This window comes from Tiliqua scincoides, chromosome 3, assembly GCF_035046505.1.
Source record: "Tiliqua scincoides isolate rTilSci1 chromosome 3, rTilSci1.hap2, whole genome shotgun sequence".
Taxonomy (NCBI): Eukaryota; Metazoa; Chordata; class Lepidosauria; order Squamata; family Scincidae; genus Tiliqua; species Tiliqua scincoides.
In genome coordinates, this window is record NC_089823.1 from 153,123,063 (window position 1) to 153,147,877 (window position 24,815).

Below are 24,815 nucleotides of genomic sequence, written 5' to 3' on the forward strand. Positions count from 1 at the left end.
TATTGCTTGTTCTATTAAGAAATAACTCTTTCCCCAAAGTACATGTACAGTATTTTGTAGTCAGGGTCCAGTTCAGTACATCCACAAAGATGCTAGATTATAGTGAGACGACCTGCAACTATCACACAACACAGGTTAATTTGTATGTGGTAGATGTACTGTCAATACTACCTTTGGCGTGTGGTAGAGTGGCTGATGACAGTGTGCCATTTTCCAACTCACAAGCATAAAGAAATAATAGCACAGCCAGTTGAAATTCATTTTGGTACTGAGAAGTAGATTTCTGGGTGCTCCAGATTATTAAATGAGTCCCCATAATAGGCAATCATCAGGACAGGCACCAGAGAAACGTTTATCAGTATTGCATCTCCCTTCTTTAAGATGCCTTCTAAGATTCATCTAATAAACTACCTTGATTACGCTAAAGGATGGTGGGGCTCTTTCAGACCTGATGGCTCCAAAGGCTATAATTGTCTTATCTCACATTCAGGGTGTGTACCTGTGTGGGAAGTGGTAAATAGACCTACATTCCTGCCAGACAACCTTGAGCAATGAGGCCAGATCGCCGTTTTCCTCTGTGTTTTCCTCTGTGTTTTCCTCCCCCCCCCCACTCTGTGATGGTGCAGTGGGCTCTACTGTCACCACCAGCACTGAGGGTTCAAGGGTCAACATGGCTGGGTGGGCTCTCTGAAGGGCAGGAGCTCTTGGATGGTGCCTGTCAACCTCTGACGCCACCCCTGTGTGCATGTGAGAAACACCCATTAAATTTTTAATGTAATAAACCTGCGTAGAGCACCTCATTGTACTTCTAGCATGCTTACAATTTTAAAACTAAGGACAATTTAACAAGCTCTTTCTAATAACAGGCACCCAAATTCTCACATAAGCTGATGGGCCAATAGCTTCCATAACAGGGCACATATGGTCTCACTGTGACTATAATGGGTGCATCCCAACATCTCTGTCCTCATGAGTTAGTACTCCTGACTGGGCTCAGTACCAGGGACAAATATGCACAATGTAAAAAATATACATAAAAGATTATAAATCCATTCATGACCTACATGCTATCCGGACATAAGCTCTTCGACTTTTGGTAGTGCCAGCAGAGCTCCACGCCACACACTGACACCAGTAGTCTTCTAATCCAAAGAGTTCCTCTACCTGCTGCCGAGAGACTTCGATCTTGACTTCTCTTACAAGGAGCCCTGTAACCAAAGAAAACAAAGATAGTGGTTATCGAAGCTAGAGAGGTGAGCAGCTGGAAGAGTTCTGCACGTATGAAATAAAGTCTATACATAGAAAATAAAGCAGAAAATGAACATCCATGGCTAAAGAAGGGTTGAATGGGAAAAAAGGGACTGAAATAGCTGGAAACGTGTAGGGAAGCAATGTAACATCCATGACTTCCCTACACAGGTTCCACCACTGTCAAAGGAAAAAATCTCCAGCTCCAGCTAGTTTCTATCTCCTGAACGTCACTGAACAAAGGCTGAGCTTGGGCACATTAGCACCATATCCCAAGCTCCAGGGCATAGTGCTCTTGCTTGAAAACAAGGTTAGGTCCTTGTGATATCACAGTGGGGACCCAAGAGTAGAGGACTTTGTTCTGATGATGGCTAGGAAAGTATTCAATGAGCTGCAGGGAGAGCAACACCAACGGGTCCCACATGTGCTTTGGATAAAACGCACACAAGCAATGTGAGAAAAAACCATGCACACTTTTCCAAAGAAGTCACACAACTAACAGCTATGCTATTCTTCCTATATTTGTGTTTTTACATCTTTAAAAAAAAAAAAAGTGCCAGCTCAATGGAACACAGGTTTCAGACCTCAACCTTGGTCTCGGACCAGGTAGCAGGTTTGGTAGGACTGACACCTTTGTTTTTAACTGTCCCTGGCTCCACCTTTAGCAGCAGCTGGATGCTTAGAAATGTAGTAGTTGAAGCCTTTCTGGATAAAATTTCATCTGCTGCTTTTCTGTGTACCACGGTGCTATTAAAGGGTGAAAGAGCCCCCTAAAAGGTGGTCATTCTAAGCTTTGCTCCCAGAAGGAGTCTGAAAACACCAGAAAAGAGACAGCACTGCTCTCTAGCTCCAAAACCATAAGAAGGTCCTTTGCTGCTGTCAGTGACAGCCCAACCCTACCTGCACTTTCCTGGGAGTAAGCCCCATTGACACTAATGGGACTTACTTCTGAGTAGACATGCATAGGATTGGGCTGTGAGACAGCTACTGTGAATTAATGATTTTGGGTAATTGGGTTTTAACTGGAAAATGGTCATAAGCCAAGTGTGGTAAAGATTCAAAGCCTAGAGGCACCCACAAGCATTTTCATACAGACTAGTGACAAGAGCATCCACATACCACCCACTTCATCTCCCCCACTTTTCCCATCAGTTTCCCTCTTCCAGACAATATTCCCTTGCAACCAGAGGGCTAGGGCTGCAGATCTGAGAATGAGCATTTTCTTTGAAATGCAATGATAAATAGGAGACAAAGAAGCCATAGCTACAGTAAACAGAGTTTGAATTACAGAGAAAGAGGAAGAGGGACCTTAATGAAAACCAGGAGCTCCTCTTAATCTTAACAAGTTACACCTCCCCCAAGTTTTTAAACACAGTAGCTGATAGCTGATGTGGCTATCAGGAAAGATAAGCTCCCCTTCTAATGCACCAGCCCTTCCCCATCACCATCCCTGCATATCCTTTACAGTATGATGAATATGGAATGTTGATTGTTAGGGCAGGGGGAGAAAGATCAATGATAGAACACAAACATGGCAAAGGCAACTAATCTTTGCATTTAAAGCAAAACACTCTGGAAAGGGCCACAGCAATGTGCAAAAGCACATCTGTTGCATACAGAAGGTCCCAGGTTCAATCATTGGCACATCTAGCTTTAAAAAGGTCTCACTCAGAAGGGCTCCTATGTCACAACCAGGAACAGTGAGTGGACAGTCCTGAGTTCAATGGATCCATGACAGTTTCATACAATCTCCAGGTGCAGCCAAGCAACCTTGCCTATGTCTGCCCAACCCCTCCTCTCCCAAGACTGTTCCTACCTCTTTCTGACAGCTCCCTCAGATGGTATCAGGCAGCTGAAGTACACTGGTCCAAATGTTTATTACAAATCAACATCTTAAATAAAAGATGCTAAATAAAACTACAGCTCCTAGTAAGCAATGAATGCTTCAAGTCAGTGGTACTACTATAAGCAATGCTGTATGTCAGTGTTTCTCAAACTGTGGGTCGGGACCCACTGGGGGGTCGCAAGTCCACTCCAGATGGGTCCCTATTCACTTCAATACTTTATTTTTATTAGACTTGATGCTACCATGGTATGTGACTGCATTTGGGGAAATGTTACAGATCTGTACTGGCTACTATGTACAGGTCCAGTATCATTCGCAAGGGTTCCGTTCCCAGAACTCACATGGATGGCAAAAAAACGCAGGATAGCAAATCAATTTAAAAAACAAAGTCTCTTTGCTCAGGTGATTTAAAAACAGCTTTGCTGGCCTTTGTAATGCACACAGAGACAATTAGTCTCTCTCCAGGAGCTTAGGCTTCACTAGGAGGCAGCAATCCCCCCCTTCACCAGGAGCCCCAGTAAGGGGGAAAGAATGGAGAAAGTGATAATCACTGCCATTTAGCCTTCTTTCACTGCTTAGGGGGAAGGGAGGAGTGAAGCCTGCAGAGAGAATGACTGATGGATTGTCAGTAGGCTGCCCTCTTTCGCACTATTAAATGACTGTTTTCCTTTAATTTAAAGGGCCCTTCTCATCAGCTTTGAGAGTGAAAAATCTGTGAATACTTAGGTTATACCTGTAATCACTTGTATGATTGACTCTCTGCAACAGTAAAAAGCAGTTTTTTTAAACTGCTTTAATCACAGATAAAACTGAGATTTTAAAGGGATGCATTTTTCCCCTTCTCCAGGGATCAGCACATTCCTTCTCATTTGCAGGGGCCATTCATGTTAAGTCAAATCTGTGTATAAAAAATCCGTGTATAGCAAGGCTGGACCTGTACATGCTTTTAACAAAGATAGTAAATGGGACTTACTCCTGAGTAAGTGTGGGTAGGATTGCAGCCTGGGATTGTTAAAAATTTTCCTGCTTGATGATGTCATTTCTGGTCATGACATCACTTCTGGTGGGTCCTGACAGATTCGCATTCTAAAAAGTGGGTCCCGGTGCTACAAGTTTGAGTACCACTGCTGTATGTAACAATGCCACCACCTCTTCCTCATGTCACAGCTTCCTTTCCTACCCTCTACCATGATCCTTTTAGCTGAGAGAAGAGATGGTAAGGAAGAGAAGGTGTACGGTTCTGGCTCTCTGGTTTAGGACTGATGTGGAACAAGCAGGGTTCCTATGCTTTCAAAAGTGATGTGACAGGCAGAGATTCAACAAGTGATACTGAAAAGATGCACCTCGCAATGGCTGCATGTCACACAGCTGATAAAGGCAGAAGAGCTCTGCCACATACAAAATGCTAGAACACTTATCAAGCAATTCGTTCAATAGTGAGGGAGATACATTCCCTTAAAGCACTGTGGGAAACAGTGCTATTGGAGACATTGTCAATTTAATTGGCAGGAAATGGGTGCTGACTGGCCCAGAATGCACCACTCTTAATCAGAATGGCTGCCAATCACACTGAGGCAAAGAGCACTGTAATGAATCAGTGCTGAAGGGAGCAGTGTTATGGGAGGTATAACCGTATGGGGTGATGGCGACTACATGGGAAGGAAGAAAAGGGCTCTTGCAGCTTCAGTAAGGGAAGTTCAGTAAGGGAAGGGAAGGGAAGGGACCAGATCAAACGGAAAGCTGTTCAACCTCTCCAGACTGAGAGCAAAGTCCAAAGTCCAGCTGAAATGTCTGCATGACTTCCTCTTTGCCGACGATGCAGCTGTCACTACCCACTCTGCCAAAGATCTCCAGCAGCTCATGGATCATTTTAGCAAGGCCTGCCAAGATTTTGGACTGACGATCAGCCTTAAGAAAACACAGGTCATGGTTCAGGATGTGGACTCACCTCCCTGCATTACAATCTCTGCGCATGAACTGGAGGTTGTCCATGACTTTGTGTACCTTGGATTAATGATCTGCAACACTCTTTCTCTCGATACCGAGCTAAACAAATGCATCAGTAAAGCAGCTACATGTTTTCCAGACTCACAAAGAGAGTCTGGTCCAAAAAGAAGCTGACGGAACATACCAAGATCCAGGTCTACAGAGCTTGCGTCCAGAGTACACTTCTGTACTGCAGCGAGTCATGGACTCTTCACTCACAACAGGAGAGGAAACCGAACACTTTCCACATGCGCTGCCTCCGACGCATTCTCGGCATCACCTGGCAGGACAAAGTTCCAAACAACACAGTCCTGGAACGTGCTGGAATCCCTAGCATGTATGCACTGCTGAAACAGAGGCGCCTGTGTTGGCTCGCTCATGTTGTGAGAATGGATGATGGCCGGATCCCAAAGGATCTCCTCTATGGAGAACTCGTGCAAGGAAAGCGCCCTACAGGTAGACCACAGCTGCGATACATCTGCAAGAGGGATCTGAAGGCCTTAGGAGTGGACCTCAACAGGTGGGAAACCCTGGCCTCTGAGCGGCCCGCTTGGAGGCAGGCTGTGCAGCATGGCCTTTCCCAGTTTGAAGAGACACTTTGCCAACAGTCTGAGGCTAAGAGGCAAAGAAGGAAGGCCCATAGCCAGGGAGACAGACCAGGGACAGACTGCACTTGCTCCCGGTGTGGAAGGGATTGTCACTCCCGAATCGGCCTTTTCAGCCACACTAGACACTGTTCCAGAACCACCATTCAGAGCGCGATACCATAGTCTTTCGAGACTGAAGGTTGCCAACACACAAGGGAAGTTCTTTTATGAAGTGGAAAATGATAATTTTGTAAAGTGAGGTGTACAGGATCTTGATCCCTTTAAATATGAAAGTGAAAACAAGCCGTTGCAGAAAGAGGAAGACAAATGGAGGAAGCTAAGAATTTTAGACTTTCAGGATGGAGTTCAAACAGGCTCAGTGTCATGGATATGAACAGTTCAGGCCTAGCAGCATTGCAAGGCCTGAACCAAGCTAAAACAGTAACAAGGAAGTGGCTTGCAGTCCTAGCTGCCAGGATTTACAATTCAATGGAATGTGATAATGTAGCACCTAGGCAGCCAGAAAGAAGCCCATCAAGGATGGAATGCAGCTGCAGTTCTCCAGGGGGGAGGGAAGAGCTGAGAGGGCGAGTTTCCAGCCCCACTTCAGGAGGACAGGGTCTTTGTTCCTTGTCTCTTGGTGAGAGAGGTGGTGGGTGCACATCCTGCCTACCAGGACCATGTGGCCATAGGTAACTGGCCTGAGGATCTACAAAAGAAGCTGACCCAGGTGAGGGTTAGGAAATAATAGAGTTAGCCAGTTAGCTTTGTTGTTTTATGCTGTTATGTTTCCTAGAAGTTTTATGCCTCTAGCATTTGCTGCCTTTTGTAACCTTTTGTAACCCTATGTATTTAATAAAGTAGAAAATCTTTTTACCATGTTGGTTCATTGTCTGTTGGGGACAAAGGTTCAGAATCCTGCCTAGCCGTTCAGCAAGCTACCAAAAATCCTCATTGTGGACTAGTAACTTGAGGACTGAGACTTTAAGTAAAGAAAGTGCTCAGTGCCTACAAGGGATACAGTTAAGCCTAAAGGGTCTTGGTTTCCCTGGACTGAGGCACTGGCTCTTACAGGGTGGTGGCAGTACTACCGAACAGGGATCTTTGAGGGCTCTAGGGTTCAGAACCAACAACTCTGAGCACCCAAAACCCTGGGAGTGAGACCCAAGTGTACGACACTCAGCAAAACAAAATTGCACATTGTTGAGTAGTAAACGGATGCTATTTTTGGTCAAATTAACTTTCTGTTCCTGGTAGAACATGTGAGCCACCCAAAGATGGTTACTTTGACAGAGCCATTATCAACATTCAGCTGTTTTATGAAAGAGCTGCTATTAATACGGTCTAAGCTTTGCCCCATTACTCCTTCTGTTTTAGTACAACCTTAATCGCTTCACCATCACATTAAAAATCACAGCTTCAATTCAGGAAGGCACATAAGTATGTGCTTTAATCTTATTGCCTTAATATTGTAAAACCTCACTGCCAATTGTCTACAAATGAAGAACAGAGCGGATTGAGCTACGGTTAAAGCAACTGAAAGGGAATTGCTTTTCCCATTATGCCAATTGTATTTCATTTGCAACCCCCCCCCCCATCCAAAAACTAATGGTGGTACTAGAGATATGCAGTGGGACTGAAGATGTTTATGCCCTTAGTAAGTATGGCTGCTGCTTGAATGAGCATAGTGGGTGGAGATGTATGAGAGATTTGACTCCAGAAGTGGTTGCCATTTCTGATTGGGTTCCATGGGCCTGGGACGTTGCCATCTTATTAATAAAAAAGAGACTCCCGAGTCCTATTCTTTGTACTTTAAGGCATCTGTTCAAATTCTAAACTAACAGGACTGGACTGCTCTGTGGGTATATGACACATTGCCACTACTGCTTTCAAGTCAATGACCTGCTGCGTCCACATGCTGAAGGTAATCATGCTTCAGATACAGCATGATCTGTATCTGGTATCTGTAAAGAGTTTTATACCACTCTCTCATGACTTTCCCACCAAATAATCCTTGGAATGTAAATTTAGTAAAGTGCCTCAGTTAGAAATCCCTAATCTTTTCCCAGAACTACAACTCTCAGAGGTTTCTGGAAGAGAGGGTGACTCTGAGTAACTGGGTAACCAGTTTAAATTTACAATCCAGTTGTAAATTTGTGTCCAGAAGTGTAAAATATGTTTGTTTTGTTCTCAGCAAGTAGTCCAGGTCTCCAGTGGTAAGCTGAAGTACATAAAAGGGGAACAGGCTGCTGGCAAAGAGAGAGAGGCAGGTACACATGGGATAGAGACTGGATCCACAGGGGAGAGAAATAAGTGATGGACAAGTCATAAGAACAAAGACGCATCTAGTCCAGCTTCCTGTATCTCACAGTGGCCGACCAGATGCCTCAGGGAGCACACAAGACAACAAGAAACCTGCATCCTGACGTCCCTTGCACCTGGCATTCTGAGATAGCCTGCTTCTAAAATCAGGAGGTTGCACATGCCCATCACAGCTTGTAACCTGTGATGGACGTCTCCTCCAGATACTTGTCCAATCCCCTTTTAAAGGCATCCAAGTCAGATGCCATCACCACATCCTGTGGCAAGGAATTCCACAGACTAATTACACATTGCGTAAAGAAATATTTTCTTTTGTCTATCCTAAACTCTCCCAACATTCAAGAATGAAGGTGGCACTGGAGTGCATGGGGGGGAGGAGAAGCATTTATCCAGAGTCCAGACCAACCATTGTGAGGTTTGCAAATTGAGGACATTGCTGATTTCTTTTCAGACAATGAAGCACTCTTTAAACAATGAATGCTAAAAAGAAATGGCAATTGTGACAGTATGGATGTCCTATGCTGAGTCCTTTGAGGAGGATGCAATGTAAGCCAGCAAAAGATAAAATACATTTAGTTACCCAAGTCGCAATTGCCACCATATCATTTCTAGAAGCCAGGGAGCTTGTGCTGTTCCTTCTCCGGTATTCTGTCATTCTGACCAAAGTGAGGTACTTCCCCACCCCTATCACCTACAGCCAAAAAACTCTTCCACTGCACTTCCTTGCTTTGCCACTTCTCTGAATCATACCCTTAACATGTCTGCTTCCTTTAGCTGGTGTGACAGCAACACCGTCCAGATTTCAGGAATATGTGGCAAGTGCTCTCCTGGGACATTAATCCCCTTGTCTGTTGCAAAGCTATTTGATATTCATGCTGGCAACTTCCATCCTAATTAAATAATTTAGTCCTCAAAGGCATTTAATACAGACTTTTGCATGAGTTCAGCAGTGTAGCATGGACTTATTTAATAGAAGCTTTAATTATAGTTATACACTGAATTTTTTTTTTTAAAGAAAGAGCTGAATCAAGCAAATGGGAAAGAGAAAGAAATGCAACTGCCTGTTCAGAAACAGTTACATTTCTCACCGAAATAAAAAAAAAAGTGATGGAGTCCATTATCTCATACTTTGGTCTTCAAAAAACACAAACCTGGGCTAAATAAACCTGGAACAGATTTAACAGCAAGATTAACAAGATGGGGGATCTGACAAGAGGGTTTATTTGCAATCAGCTTTCAGGTAGGTTCCTGCCTCTAAACCAGCTCAGGTATCCTGGTGCTTACTGTTCTGCAGGAAAGCTCTGGATGGTTTCTTCTGAACTCATGTGAATGTGGCCAGCTCAGACTGTATGAGCAGAAAGGGAAGGATGCTTACCGGGCTTTCTGCACTCATTTGGACTTCTCCACCCCACTCCCCAAAGTACAGGCCAAACCAACTATTTTGTTCTCCAGTCATGAAGCCTGAAAAGATCTTAAGAACATTTTGCAAAAGTAACAAACCGATTGCACCCCAACCATCTTCTAGTATATTCCAAAGCCTCAAGAGTGGATTTTACGATAGACAGATTAGTGAGGAACAAGTCATAGCTTCAGGTCTCAGAAACAAAGCAGATTCTGAAGCGCCCACTGGTTCCACTATCTATGCAACCCCTCTAATCGTGTTGCCCACTGTTGCTGGTACAGCTGCCAGTACAGTACTACAGTATTTTTATTTTAACGTGCATGCTTGCACATTTTATGTACATGCACTTAAATGTGGCTGCTTCGGTGCACAATTATGACAGAATTCTTAACATCATACTACTTTATGCATAGCAGACATTTATTTTAAGCACATATGCTTCAATGAAGTTAACATAAAAGTAGTGGCAGCAAACAAGTATGTAGGAGCAAGCCACAACAAGGATAAGTGGGAGCAAGTAATGAAGCAGCACCTTTTCAAATCACCAATCCTGAATCAAATCTGTTCCCATGCACATCCCTGGTAAGGATGCAACCATCAAACGCAAGATGTTAGCATACTAAGTATTATACAAATCATTACCGGTAAATGCCACCAGCCACTTGCGTCGTCTCTTCTGCAAGTCAGCTGCTGGCACCTGTTGGTAATTTCCAGAAAGGATCTTATCCAGGAAAGTTATGCAAACTGTATTCACACCTTTCAGCCTGTGCAACTTTCTTACACAAGTCCCTTTGCAGATATTAAAAACACCAGTTGAATGTGGAAGCTGCTAAGTTGTTTGTAACGTCTGGAGCCACCTACATTTCCATGGAGATTCAACTGCAAGGACTGCTCACAGAAATGATCTCGTGGCTATAATGTATTTGGGAAATCAGCCCCCAGAGGTGGTTTCATGGAATCTGATTTGTAACAATCACATGGTAAACAACTTTTTGAAACACTGGGCATTGCTGCAGAGATGAAGTGTTGGAGCTTGTCATGATATTCTCCCTCCCCGCCCATAGCCATGGCCCATTAAGACTATAACCAGAAGGAAATCTATTTTAAATTTCTTTATCAGTTTTCTTCTCCTTCCACTTATTTCCGCTTTGAAAACTTATTACATTTCATTTAAAAATCTAGTTCACTTTCTCTCAAACTCTTGGAGTGGACTGCCATAGTTCTGAAACAAATATATAAACATTTCTTTAAACATCGAATAGAATTAAAAATACCCCAAATAAATATAAAAGGGATACCAGAGTGTTAGCTTATCCGTGTTTACTCATAAGTAAGTCTTACAGTATTCAATAAGGATTACTCACAAGTAAATATGCATAGGATTACAGACTTTATATAACACAAGCTAAATACTGTCACTTATGTAGTTCTTAAGAAAGATGATGGGCTAGATATTAAAATGTATTGGCAACCTTCAGTCTCGAAAGACTATGGTATCGCGCTCTGAAAGGTGGTTCTGGCACAGCGTCTAGTGTGGCTGAAAAGGCCAATCCGGGAGTGACAATCCCTTCCACACCGGGAGCAAGTGCAGTCTGTCCCTGGTCTGTCTCCCTGGCTATGGGCCTTCCTTCTTTGCCTCTTAGCCTCAGACTGTTGGCAAAGTGTCTCTTCAAACTGGGAAAGGCCATGCTGCACAGCCTGCCTCCAAGCGGGCCGCTCAGAGGCCAGGGTTTCCCACTTGTTGAGGTCCACTCCTAAGGCCTTCAGATCCCTCTTGCAGATGTCCTTGTATCGCAGCTGTGGTCTACCTGTAGGGCGCTTTCCTTGCACGAGTTCTCCACAGAGGAGATCCTTTGGGATCCGGCCATCATCCATTCTCACGACATGACCAAGCCAACGCAGGCGTCTCTGTTTCAGCAGTGAATACATGCTAGGGATTCCAGCACGTTCCAGGACTGTGTTGTTTGGAACTTTGTCCTGCCAGGTGATGCCGAGGATGCGTCGGAGGCAGCGCATGTGGAAAGCGCTCAATTTCCTCTCCTGTTGTGAGCGAAGAGTCCATGACTCGCTGCAGTACAGAAGTGTACTCAGGACGCAAGCTCTGTAGACCTGGATCTTGGTATGTTCCAAGATATTAAAATATACCTAGGCAAATTTCTGTTTGCCTTCTGCAGAGGCAGATACTTCATCTCAGCTTAGGTCCTTTGAAAACACTTCAAAGTGCTCCTGGTGATGTCATCACTTCTCCTGCTCCAGGAGAAGTCCCACTACTCCACCCCCACCTCAACTACACCACTGATATTGTTCATAGTATAATAATCATTTCAACACATGCAAATTCATTGCTTGTCTATAACAGATCAAGTTTAGGTTGTCAATGTCTCATCAGCAGTCATACTAAACACTTTGGAAAATTTACCACAAGCTATTAACATGGACCTTCTGCATTCACGGGTCCCATAACTGCAAATTTAACCATCCACAGGTACAGAGGGTTCATATGAATGCCTCCTGATACTCCCCACCTTTACTTACTGCAAGGCTGGCAACTTACTCTGGTGGCTGGCAACTCACTCTATTGGCCTATGTGGGCCTCAGAATAGATCACAGAAGTCTCTGGAAACTATTTCGGTTTTTGGAGGCTACTTCCAGTTTGCTTCCAAAAACCAGAAGTAGCTTCCGCAGCTTCCTCAGTAGCTTCTGAGGCCTGCAGAGGCCAATAAAGTGGGATGCAGGAGAGGCCTCCAGAGGCTCCATGAAAGTAATTGTGTGAAAATCCAGCATCCATAGAATTCCTTATTGGGGGTGGGGGGTGGGTCTGGAACAGAACATCAGCAGATAAGGAGGGCCCACTGTACTCTGCTAAAGCAATTACCAAACTAAAGGTGCAAGGTATGCCTACTCCAAAGTAAGTCCCACTGTGCTCAATGGGGCATACTCCTAGCTAAGCGTGTTTAGGACTGCACCTTAAGGAACTTTTCTTACACCCTAAAGAAGGAGCAAACACCTCAGATAGAAACCGTACAGTGAGCAACCTTGTAATGAGTTTTAAGAGTGAAAATGACAGGAGTGGTTTTAATGAGCAGCTGTTTTAGAACCTTTTATCAGCACTGTACTTAATTTCATCTGAGACTATACCGTCATTCATTTGCCTACTATTATTGTTTGGAAGATTTCCCTGCTTAAAAAAATTCCGAGCAATTCATTTTCAGATTTTGCAGCTCCATTACTGACTTATTTTTGGAAACAAACAAACAAAAAACTCCAGCCATCCACCTACTGATTATTGTGACTGAAAAAAAGGAACAAGACTATAAGGAGAGCCCTGCTGATCAGCTCACAGGCCCATTTACTTCAGCATACTGTTTCTAACAGTGGTCAAGCAGATGCCTCTGGAATCCTCACAAGGAGAGCACAATGGCGTGTAAGATATGCCTTTGTGCTAGACTATGTCTGCTCACACAGATGGACCTTGTTCGAGGTCTGCACCTGGGGCCTGAACTGAGTACTTCCATGTTTGTGGTTGAAACCGTGCCTTGTAAGCTATTGTAGTTTTTGACTGTTTTGTGTTTTAAATGAAACAACCCTAAGGTTCCAATTTTGAAGACAGCGATCAAGTTTAGGCACCACATTCTTAAACTGAACTAGCACAACTGGTCTGGACACTTGTCTGTTACAAAGCCAAGGAGATATGTTCTATGAAGTTCAATGACAACAGAACTTCTAACTTCCTAAGGCTGCAATCTATAAATCATTCATTTTGACAGCCTAGCCCCATTCAAGAGAGCAACAGAAGGTTGCTTGAGGATAGTCTTAAAATCCTTGAAAATTCTCAATAACATTCTCAACACAGAACTGAACTTTCAGGTTGGATTCTTGGGGGCTCCCTACTGGTAACCTTTTGCCACAGCAAAAATTGACTAGCACCCCTGCTGTTTGTTTTCTTGTTCTTAGCCAGTTTCTGATCCATGAAAGAATTGTACCTCCCCGTGCTTAGATTATCTACTTTTCTTAAGAGTCTCTCCTGAAGCACTTTACTGGAAAGTCTAACTAAAATACAACTAATCAGTTCTGTTATATATTGGCACTATTTTGTGGGTTGAAGTGGCACTCTGTTTCTTTTACACCGCCCATGTTGATACAAATTTCTTCTAAAATGATTCTGAAATTAATTACACCATGATCAAAGCTATCAAGGGCTTTTTCAGGCAATCATATATAATGCAATTTTACTGCATTGGTTTTCAAACTTTCTGCATTGAAGGGATTCTGTGCAGCGCTCTAACAAGGACACTCAGTTCATATGGGGTACTGGCCAGGCCACGCTATAGCCCATGTCCAAGTGTGCCCTACTACATACACAACAATTCCCTGTGATGACGCCTTTCAGGGAAAACTAGTGGTGATAACCTACCCATCAGAAAAGCCTGCCAATATTACTGGTCTTATCATTAAAGTTTCCCAATAAGCCCCCCCCCCCCCCAAAAAAAAACCCAGTTTGAAAACCACTGCTCTGCCACAATGTCCATCTTTTGCACAATCCTATCATAATGCCTCTGGATAAGAGACAGACAGACAATCATGGTCTTAGAGAGATTTCTCTGCTTTAATTCTCTGTATCATAAGAAGGGTAGTCAAACATGTTTTTGTTTTTAAACTACATGAATACATCCATGGGAATCAGCCTGGGAGTCATCCCATGAATGCAAAATATCACAGTGGAATTCGCTTTAAGAGAGGAAGAGCAGAAAAGGACTTAGGAGATGGTTTAATCTGTAAAGGCATCTCACCAGTGACCTCATCCAAGCTCTCTGTTGTGAGATGATCGTTCTGATTCACCCACTCGCCATTGCACTTGAAGTAGATCTGGGTAGCAGGGTTGGCTCTGCAAATCAGTTCCACCGGCTTGTTCTTAACTATGTAGGCATCTTGTGGCTCCAGGAGGAAATGAGGAAGGGACTCTGCAGGTGCTGATGGGAAGGAATCAGGAAGTACATCACCATACTCAATTCCTGCAATGAAAAGAGGAGATGATATGAACATTTTTGTCTCCGTTTACTTCCAGTGGCAACGCGTCTTATAAAATATCTGCTCTTCACTTTAAAAAGAGGTCAGACAACTTCTTTCTCATGAATATTGACTCCTTGTTAATTGCACATCCTTTGCAAATGCTGAAAATAAACCATCCTCCTTATTCTCACCACTTTGCTACTAATACTTCTTCACAGTCATCGCCATCTGTGCCTTGGGCACCAATCCTTATCAAGGAAACATTCTGTTCAGGTCAGTTATTCCTACAAACCCATCAAAAAGGAAAGTGCCATTTGCAGATTGAATGCTTACACAGAAGTAAATCCGACTGATTTCTGTGGGGCCTACTTATGAGTTGGTGATAAAGCCTACATATAATGATCACTAAGACACAAACCTGTGAATCTGGAAATTCCCAATTCAAGCCTTGCCTTTGTCATGAACTCACTAGACGGTCTTTGGAAAACCACCATAACTCGGTCTCGAGCCCACTTCTACAGTATGGGGATAAATACCACTTCAAAGGGCTGTAATGACTACTGAGACATGACATGCTCTGAATGTAGAGCATGATGCAAACGTTAAGCATTTTTAGTATAATTACATGGCAGAGGCCTTGATTCTGCTCCAGTAACTGAGCAATGGAGTGATAGTTACATGATAACAATGGAGCCATGATAAAACTAGAGCCAGACTGGCCAGCTCTGGGAGTCATAAGATATCCCAGTCTGGGTGCCTCATTCCTGGCTTTGAGCCCTGAAGAGAAAAATACGTTCAGACTCTTGGGAAAGGCAACCCATTCCCTGGAGAGACATTCACCAGTGAATGCACATGAGCGCATCCACTAGGGAAGCCACATAATTTGTATTCTGTTGGGGGAGGGTCCAGGGAATATTGTTCCTACATGGCAGCCCTGAAGGATGAAGGAAAAAAAGCCTCTTAAGTAGAATATAGGGCAGAACAAAAATAAGCATTTCACATTCCGATAAAATTCTCCGCTACGCTATAGCAATTCTGAAGGGGATTACAATGCAAATACACCCTGTGCCCCAAATGCACCCAGATTCTCCCCTCCCCCGCTAAGGGAACAAGGCTGTGATAAGGCAGACACTGTGTAAGCTACTACTAAACCCCCTAGAGCAGCATGTATTGGTGGAGCTAAGGCAAGCATTGCGTTCCTATAGAATTTCATCATTCAAACACACTTCGCATTCAGCCTGACTGGTATATCTAAGGGTCTTTTGAATGCGGCAGAACAAAGAAGGGAAAAAATGCAACCAAGTCAAAATTTGGGACTGAAAAGCTGGGCTAGAAAAGCAAAACATGTTTCTCAGCAATCACCACTGATATGAATTTTCAAGGACTATGGCACACTAGTGGTTATACAGAAGAAAATGGAGGCTTCGCTGATATATGGTCTTCAAGTGATGAGTCTTCAAGTGATGAGTCATGACTTATTTAAGCAAATTGTGCCAGCAGTACCATCACTACAACCATGTTCTTTTCTGTTTGCTTGGATTTTTTTTAACAGAAGAGGAAAAGAGAGAGAGAAGAGGAAAGCAGGAGAAAGATAATTGGTGAAACAAACTGAGAGATGGGTAGGAATGGGTTCCATTCCACAGACTGGGCTTAATGGTCCTGGGTCTGAAAAGGTTGGATACCTCTAATATATGGTACCTCCAAATACAAACTGACACCAAAGTGGTTAAGAAAAAGCCAAGAGATCATCATTCAAAAGAAGCTGTGTGATATCTCCTCCAATTTTGCTACGAAGTGGAAATATTTTCCTGAGCCTTTCGCCAGAAAGGGCAACAGCAGAGGACTTGGCAGTACTCCAGTACATCCAACACAGAAGACTAAATGACTGCCCTGGTAAAATCCTAAGAAAACACCAGCAAAGCTTGGGCTGCCAATGCTGGCCACAGGTGAAGATGGCCTGCCTTTTGAGTCCTTAGACAAAGCCTCTCTTAGGGCTTCAAGAAATAAACCCCAAAAGAAAACGCTGAGTAGGCTCAAGGAAGCAAGATGCTCAAGTTGCCTCTTGAGCAAAAATTAGCCTGTGAAACACACACACACACACACACCAGCCATTTAAAATCCATTTAGGAAAATTGACTTTCCATTTCCATTTTAACACAGCACTAGGGAAAGCAGTAGGACATTTGTCATAATCCATTAACTGCTCTTTTGGAAACAACGAATTAAACTCCAGACTAATTTCTCTCCCTGCCCCCTTTGGTTTTGGTTTCTCTGTTTCTCTCATGCTGCCTGGTCTCTTTGCTGCTGCCAGTCATCTCCTCCTTAATTTCATTTAGAGGTCTGTAATTTTCTCAGCACCCTACCAATTGCACAGGGATGCAGAGTAATTAAGGTACACAATGACCTCTTGGTGAGCCCTTGTGAGCCCTTGCACAGCTACAGCCCAGAGCAGTCCACTGAGGATCCAAGGGTGGAACACAGGCGATAGGACCTGGGTGTAGGCTAGATTATGTTTGTGTGATGAATGGGCCATTCTGGAGCTAAAATTGAAAATGCTCGTTCAAGATGATTATTAAGAATACAATGGCTTCTAGTATAGGTCCCATAGCTGAACAGAGCAGTGTAGTGATTACAGATTGTTCTCTTTGATGGCCTGTTGTTTGGGTTTTGAATAAAAGCCACTTATATTTTAAAAAAAGACTTAGCAGGTGTCCAGGGAGAACAACCAGCATTCAAGTTTGACAAAACCCACATATCAATGGGCCAATTCTCATGACCATTCAGTGATGGGGAAGGCATAATAAATTGCTTTTTTTTGTTTGTTTGCTTGTTTTTATAAAGGCACCCACCAATCTCCTATGAAGGTTCTTTCACATGTTGTTGACGTCATGACTTGACACACCCAGCTTTGCCATGTTTTGAACATTTTCCAGATTAAGTATAGCTGTGACCAAGACTCAGCACTACATAAAAAAGAAATGGCAACTCATCATGGATTCACCCAATCAAAATTGATTGTGTGTATGTGTGTACTTGGACAGTACTAATGCACCATTTACGTGGATGATCAAACAAACTAATCAAACATCATTTTAGCACTGGAACAGCTCCAGACTATCTCAGAATTATCATGAGGCTGCAAAATTTAAGCTGGAAGTCAGAATCAGTGGAAAGAATCTTGAGAATCTGGTGCTGAGAGACACCAGTATCACCATTTAATTTTTTTAAATAGCACAAATATTTGAACAAGACAAACCAAGGTGAAGAAAAGAGTGGTATATCAAGATGAAACCCACAAAGGGCCATGCCTGAAATAATAATAATAATAGGTATTTATATACCGCCTTTCTTGGTCTTTATTCAAGACGGTTTACATAGGCAGGCTTTATCTAAATCCCTATTTAAATAGGGATTTTTACAATTTCAAAGAAGGTTCTTTCTTTCAAGAACGACTACATTCAAGGTGTTTCATTCCGATCTGGCTTCACATTCTGGCCTCCATCCTCCCACGCTCCGAGCAGATGGAATTGCTCGGCTTCAGCTTGTCAGCTGCTGCAAGGTCGCACGGTGCCGGTGGCCTCGAACTGGCGACCTTGTGGATGTTATCTTCAGGCAGACGGAGGCTCTACCCTCTAGACCAGACCTCCTGCCCCTATTCTCATTTGCTTCCTCTAGTGCCCTTTATGTCACCTTTCTCTGGAGGCCTCTGTATTGCCTCACTCTATATTTAGGCAACCAGGGTGGCAATAGTCGACCCAGTCCCTTAAGGGAAACGACACTGCTTCCTTTTGAAAAATCTGAAGGGGATCGCATCTGTCTGGCTACAGCCTTCTTGTAACATTCAAGTTTTGGAAGCTGCTGCTGTAATCACAATTGCCCAACCACAGTTTTTAACCACTTAAGCTTGGACAAAAAGATGAAGCACAAAATGGCAACACAAATGTCCTCGGGCTCTGGGAAATAGGGGAGAGAGAAAAACAAAACAAAAAAGAGGGCAGAACATCAAAACAGGGAACTCCACAAGTGATACTCGGTCTATGTGCTGCCAGACACCCCACAGGCACTTATCAATGGAAGAGGGAAAGATCCCAGCCCAACTCCAGCAGCTGGTAACATACCCAAGTCTGTGTACCATCTCCCTGACTGCACCGAAGAAACACAGATAAAGCACATAAATATTGATTGCTGTATGCTCTGCCTCTCCTTCATCTGCCTGAGAAAAAAGGCATTTATGCTCTATGCCTGAGCTGCAGGCTGTTTTTATGACTTTGTTTTACAGCTATAATGCCAGGATCATTTATAAAGCAGGTTTGTATATGAAGAATGTAAACATTAGAAATCCATTAGTCTCTTAAAGCGTGTCTGGCAAAGTTCTCCCCCAAGTCACTTCCCTCCCTCCACCCCCTCAGTAATCTCCACGTCCTCTCCCAGGCATGGCTGAGGGGAATTTCAAAAGATTACAAGTACTTAAAGATATATTATCCCTGGCCAGGCTTGTAAGGCAGGCCTGAAGCTACCGATTAAGTTTCCCATTGCTGTTTACTTGTGGTGCTATGGGCTGCTTCTTCTTCTGGCTAGTGTGTGCGTGTATGTGTAAGAATCAGATTTAAAGCCCCAGGACACAGGGCTAACTGCAGAGCACTTTACTCACTGAAAATACCTGAGCCTCTGTCACACAGGGCACTTCTGGAAAGAGTGCAGCATTAATCTTCCATCTCATGACGTTCCCTCATTGTGAGCTTCTAATGCAGGGCACCTGAGCTACTGTCAAAAGACATCTCTTAGCTGAAAGGGATGTGCCTCATTCCAGAACATGACAGCTCCATAACTATGGGCATTATGAATGCCCCCTATTTCAGAATACCCTCACTGCGCAGAACAAAATCTGCAGCATCATTGTCTTAAGCAGCTGAATTGGTCCCAGAGAACTGCATTCATAGAACGAGACTTAAATAAGATTTTATGGCAATGCTGGGTGCTGCAGAAAACAGTAGACCTATGTTTCACTCTTCCTCTCTGTTAGGTTAACATCTAGCAACATGTAACATCACTGTATTGTGAAAATGGGAGAAATTCTTGTTCTGGGAAAAAGGGGAACATTCCTTACTTCTACGGATTACCCCTTCTACATCATCAGAGGTAGGGCCAGCAAGCTGTTTGACTCCTCTAGGCTGGGGGGAGGAATATCCAGTCTCCAAGAACAGAAACAGAAAAACTGAGTACCCCTAAGATCTCCTACACTAACTAGGTAACACAACTTTGTGATTAAAGAATGAGATCACAATCAGAGTATGAGAACACCAACAAATCTTAAAGACAGTGTTTCTCAACCAGTGGTATGGGTACCAACAGTGATACTTGAGGTGGTATCTGGTAGTTCTCAAAGGACCCTGGGACCCCTGCTGCAGGAATGGGACACAAATAGCGGTGGGAGGCTAGGCTCAGTGGGCAGAGCTCCAAACATGCTTTTCTGCACTCAAAGAAGTCCTCCCGTCCACCCTCAACCTCTTACTGGTGATGCTAGTGTTGCATCCGGGCTCCCAACCCAGAAGCAACTGGCGACGATGTAATCACCAGTTACTTCTGGTGGTACTTCAAATAGATGAACCATGTGAAGTGGTATGATGGAGGACAAACGTAATGAAACACTGTCTTAAGACCCTTGTTAAGCCAGGAAAACAGAAATGAAAACATCCCACAGGGAACTTTAGCAACTACCCCACACGTAGCCTATTGCACAGAAGAATGAGATGCTAAATCTGAGTTGTGTGTTGACTGGAACACCCACCCTTCCTTTTCCCAGAACAGAAATTACACTGAAGAAATGTTCATTTCTTGCCGCTTTATAGTGCATCTATTTTGAAATTTGATCTGGCAATGCTATTCACTTTCTCTCTTTCAAGAACTGCAAAATTCAAAGAGGATTCCAGCTTGTAAGAGACACCCCATTCATACAGTCAGCAGAAAAAATGTGAACTCTCTTTAAATCTTTGGTCTCCAAGACCCAACTTGCCTTCAAAACATGAGATTTTCTGCATGTTGACCATGCACTGCAAGAGAATAAAACGAGCATGCACTGTCACATATTATAATTACAAAAAGTCAGTCATTGGCCTTGCAGCAGAAGCAAAAAAAGAAGAAGTAGGTGACGGACTGCTCTACTTCTGCACACGGCAATAAGCACATCCTCCTGGGGGTATGTCAAAAGCTTATTATTAATCTGAAGGAAATCAAATCATTTTCTTTAGTCAAGTAGACACTTGCTGCTTCTTTGCTGATTATAATTGAGGCTATGTGGTCATCAGAAGTTATGGGTTTTGGGGGGAAGAAAATCACAGATGAGTCAAGGCTAATTGGGATAAAATTGCAGGCTTATGGCTTTATCGTAATTATTTTTACTTCCCTCAGTGATCTGCCCATCTTCAGTTCTCTCTCTACAAAACCTTTTAGTGGTCAAAAAAAACAGGCATCCTGCAGGTCCCAAACAGGCCTTGTGGCATGGAGAGTTATCCCCAGAGATAAGAAGTTTATGTTCTCCCTCCTGAGAGAAGGCACTTATTTTACTGCTGCCCTAGAACACATCATTGGTCTTCTAAGATACTTCATAACTATCAGCTCACAAGCATCCAGTCCATATTTAGGGCTAACTGCAGCTGTTCATCTATCCTCCTACTGGAAGCAAGTTGGGAGTGATGAACCTTGAAATAAAAATAATAATTAAAAAATCATGTACCTCAGAGATGTTTGGCAGTAGAACCAGGAGACAGAACTCAGTGTGTTTTTATAGATCTGGAGGGGTGTCCAGCACACCCCTGTTTTTTGATAGGTTCAAAGGCAGCATCTAGTGCAAAAACTGCCTATTCACCTACAGCATAATTTTACACAGTGTAGGAGTCATTCAGGTTGCACGCTGGCCGCGGACCCATGTACATCAGGGGGCCCAGCAGGCCCCTCAACCCTCAAGAACCAGTTGCAATAGTAGAGCCCAACGTGCATCGTGTGTGAGTTTATGTGTGTGATAACTGTCGCACAGAAGATTATTCTCACAGAAAAATCTGAAGCTGCCAATGAACATGGGAAGAATTTACCAAAGCCTCTTTTGGGGTTCACGTAGGTTAAAGAGCAGTTTGCCTGGCCATTCTTGGGCTCCTGGGAAGAGCTAATGTTGTTGGCCCTAGTCCATTTTTTTATTCAAAATATAGGCCTGGTTAAAATTAATTACAGAACAGGGCAGTTAGCACAGTAAACGCTCCTTGGCTCTCTCCCATGCTGCCTTCCACTTGTTTGATTTGAAATATGCCCCTTTGTTAAAAATTAGCCACTGCTCAGGGTCCAAAACTGTCCCACTGCAAGGCTATCAGGGAAGCAGCAATGGTCAATTCTGAATTTTTCTTAAAACATTGAACTACAACATTATATACTGTCTGGCCCAATAGTGCAATATAAAACAGATAATAGATGGATAACAAGAGCTGACAGCTGGGCTAAGAGAAAATGACTCTGCTAGGCAGCAGGCAATGAAAGTTTGCGTTCAAGTGACTTGCAGCAAAAAAGAGTATTTTGAGATGAGGAGAGAGTGATGTGGGGGTGGGGTAAAGGAAAGCACCACGCGGAGCACATTTATCATAAATAATCAAAACAGTCTTTCAGACCCCCTCATTCCCAATCCTTGCTCATTCCAGTCAGCCTGGCCACCCACTGCATGGGAAACCTCTTGAATTCTCTCTACTCAGCTGATGCTCTCAGTGGGAGAAAAAAATCCATTTATTATTTTGGAGGCAGGAATGGTGGTGGTAGAGAAATGCACACAAAACAACCTCTTTTCCTTTCACACTAGCTGCATTGTGGCAAATGGATTGATGATCTTGGCTTCTCTTCATTATAAATAAAAATAAAAAAGACGGGGGGCAAACTCCATAAGGGGCCTTCCTTTCAGAAAAAAATAAATCCCAGTGTCAAAGAAAGGCTGACGGGGTTGGGAAAAACAGTTGTTACAAGGAAATACCCTTCTGATGCACAGGTGGAACACCCCCACCCATCCTATGCACCCAGCAGATATTTAGTGGTTCCCATTCACAGCCCTGTCATTTTCAGTTGGGTCTGCAAAAAACAGATATTGTCCCAGCTTTTCAAACAGTGTTGGAGTAGGAAACAGAAGGAGAGATTAACACAAGTTATGGTTGAGAGGGTGGCAAAAGGGGAGCAGGTTGTCAAAATGGGAAAGTCAAACATCACCAAAGACATTGATCAATACATATGAAACCTCCCAGGATTTAGGATCCCAGGTAGCATATATTAAAGAGGGAAGAGAAGAGAAGAGGGGAAGAGAAGAGAAGAACAACTCCTAAATATCTGGCAAAATTTCTCGGATCAATATGCTCACTGAAGAGTGCACAACTGAGCCTTCCCCCTCTCATCATCTATCTAGCCACAACACTTAAGGCTAATGCTCCAGGCAAAAATGCTGTCTTGCTACTGCAGACTCTCTTCTCTTATAGTACTATCATCATTTTTTCTCAATTCTCTTCCTCCCCTTTCTCCTATTTTTGCTTTTAGTTAAAACAGCCTATAACAAGGATCACAGTCTTGAAAGGATCAATCAAATTCTGAATCAACAACAGATGAGAGTGGAGAATCAGGGTATGGGGGCACTGGAGTAAAAGGCAAAGCATGGTAAGTCTATATTTCTCTGTACATGGAGAGGTTACTAATTATTAATATTTATTATTATTAAAAGTATTTATATACCACTTTTCAACAAAAGTTCACAAAGCAGTTTACAGAGAAAATCAAATAACTAAAGGCTCCCTGTCCCAAAAGGGCTCACAATCTACAGAGATGCAAAACACCAGCAGACAGCCATTAGAAAAGACACTGCTGGGTTGAAGAGGGCCAGTTACTCTCTCCCTGCTAAATAAAAAAGGAGTACCCACTTGAAAAAGTTCCTCTTACCCACCTGTACAAGCTTCAGAAAACCTCAATAAAATATAAATAGTAATTTTTTGACAGGGCTCGTGTGACTTTGACATCTGCATGACGCTAGAAGGTGACACTCTCCACATCTCTGCTTTGCCTACTAAATTTCTACACTGTGCATTTTCACTCTTTCTACCACTTTTTCTGTGGCAAAGCTGTGAATGAAATGGGCATATACATTTGCACAAAGCCTTTTTAAGAATGATTATAATTCTAATGCACACACTTGCTGAGCACATGCCATCGTTTTCAGTCACAAACCGTAAAACTATTTGAAGTGACAAACTAATAAATATTTCAGACCACCAAACAAGTGCTGCACTCCTTCAGAGTGCTTCTGTCCCAACGTTACCACAACATACTGTAGTTTCAGTCAGATTACTGTCTCGGTTATGTATGCCTTGTCTTTTAAAGCCACCTTGAGTCCTTAAGAAGAGCTTTGCCCTATTACACTGTCCTTTAGCAAACACAAAAGTGTACTGAAGACAGAATGCAAAATGATGGAGACAGTCTAAGCTAGGGTGACAAAACATAAGGTCCACAGGCTGTACATAGTTTTCAGAAGCTCTTTATCCAGCCCCAGTTATAATTGGCCTCCCTCAGCACCACCATCAGCTTTTCTCAGCTGCTAAGCTGTGAAGTGACAGATCAGCAGAAGTGGTACTGTTGAGAGGATAGCACTGGGAAAGCCCAACAGTCATGCAGACCACCATTTCAACACTGCAGTTGTACTAATGCTGAAAGGGCGACTCACATAAAAATTATGCGTTGCTCTTTCAGCAGTGCCACTTCTGCGGAGGTGCTAGGATGGATAGGTGTATGGAGACCTCAGAAGGCAAGGAACAATACAGAGGAAGAGACAGACCAAGAGGGGTGAGAAAGGGAGAAGCTGCCAAGGCGCTGGGCGAGCCCAATTATCATGCAGGCTGCCTTTTCAGCAGTGCTGCTTCTGCAGAGATGTCTCACTGCAGAGCACCTCTCAGCTGCTGAGCTGTGAAGTGATGCCACTGAAAGGGCGGCCCATGTGATTATTGGGCTCCCCCATATCTTGAAAATATGATCAAGATTTGCATATTTTCTCTTCATTCATTAGCAGCTAATGAATTCCTAAGTGAGAAAGAAGTGCTTATTTCTGGTTATCACTTGCTTAATGATTTCACTTCCTGATTAATGACATTACTTTCAGTCCGTAGAAGGCGCCGTAAATGATCCACTGTACAAAATGGGTTTTGACTCAAACCTATGCTCCCCCCTGCCAGGGCAGCCATGCCAAAAAGGTGCATGCACTGTATCCAATGGGGGAGGGGGCAGAGTGAGAAGCTTTAGAAGGGAAAGAGAATTTAAATCCCCTTTCCCCTCTGTAAGTCTCCTGCCAAACAATGGGTCTCCTTGGACCTGTTCCAGCTCTAGCTGGAGCAAGTTCAATGATCGACAGGGA

At 43.4% G+C, this 24,815-nt stretch overlaps 1 protein-coding gene across 1 annotated transcript in view; it reads right to left on the bottom strand.

Annotated features, from left to right (window-relative positions):
- Nucleotides 1-24,815, bottom strand: part of UNC5B (unc-5 netrin receptor B) — a 183,634-nt gene that overhangs the window by 45,188 nt on the left and 113,631 nt on the right. Inside the window, exons 2-3 of the mRNA XM_066619794.1 lie at nt 14,182-14,403; nt 1,065-1,208 (exon numbers count right to left, since the gene is read on the bottom strand). Coding sequence (XP_066475891.1) covers nt 1,065-1,208; nt 14,182-14,403 — 366 coding nt within the window. The remainder of the gene's footprint in view (nt 1-1,064; nt 1,209-14,181; nt 14,404-24,815) is intronic.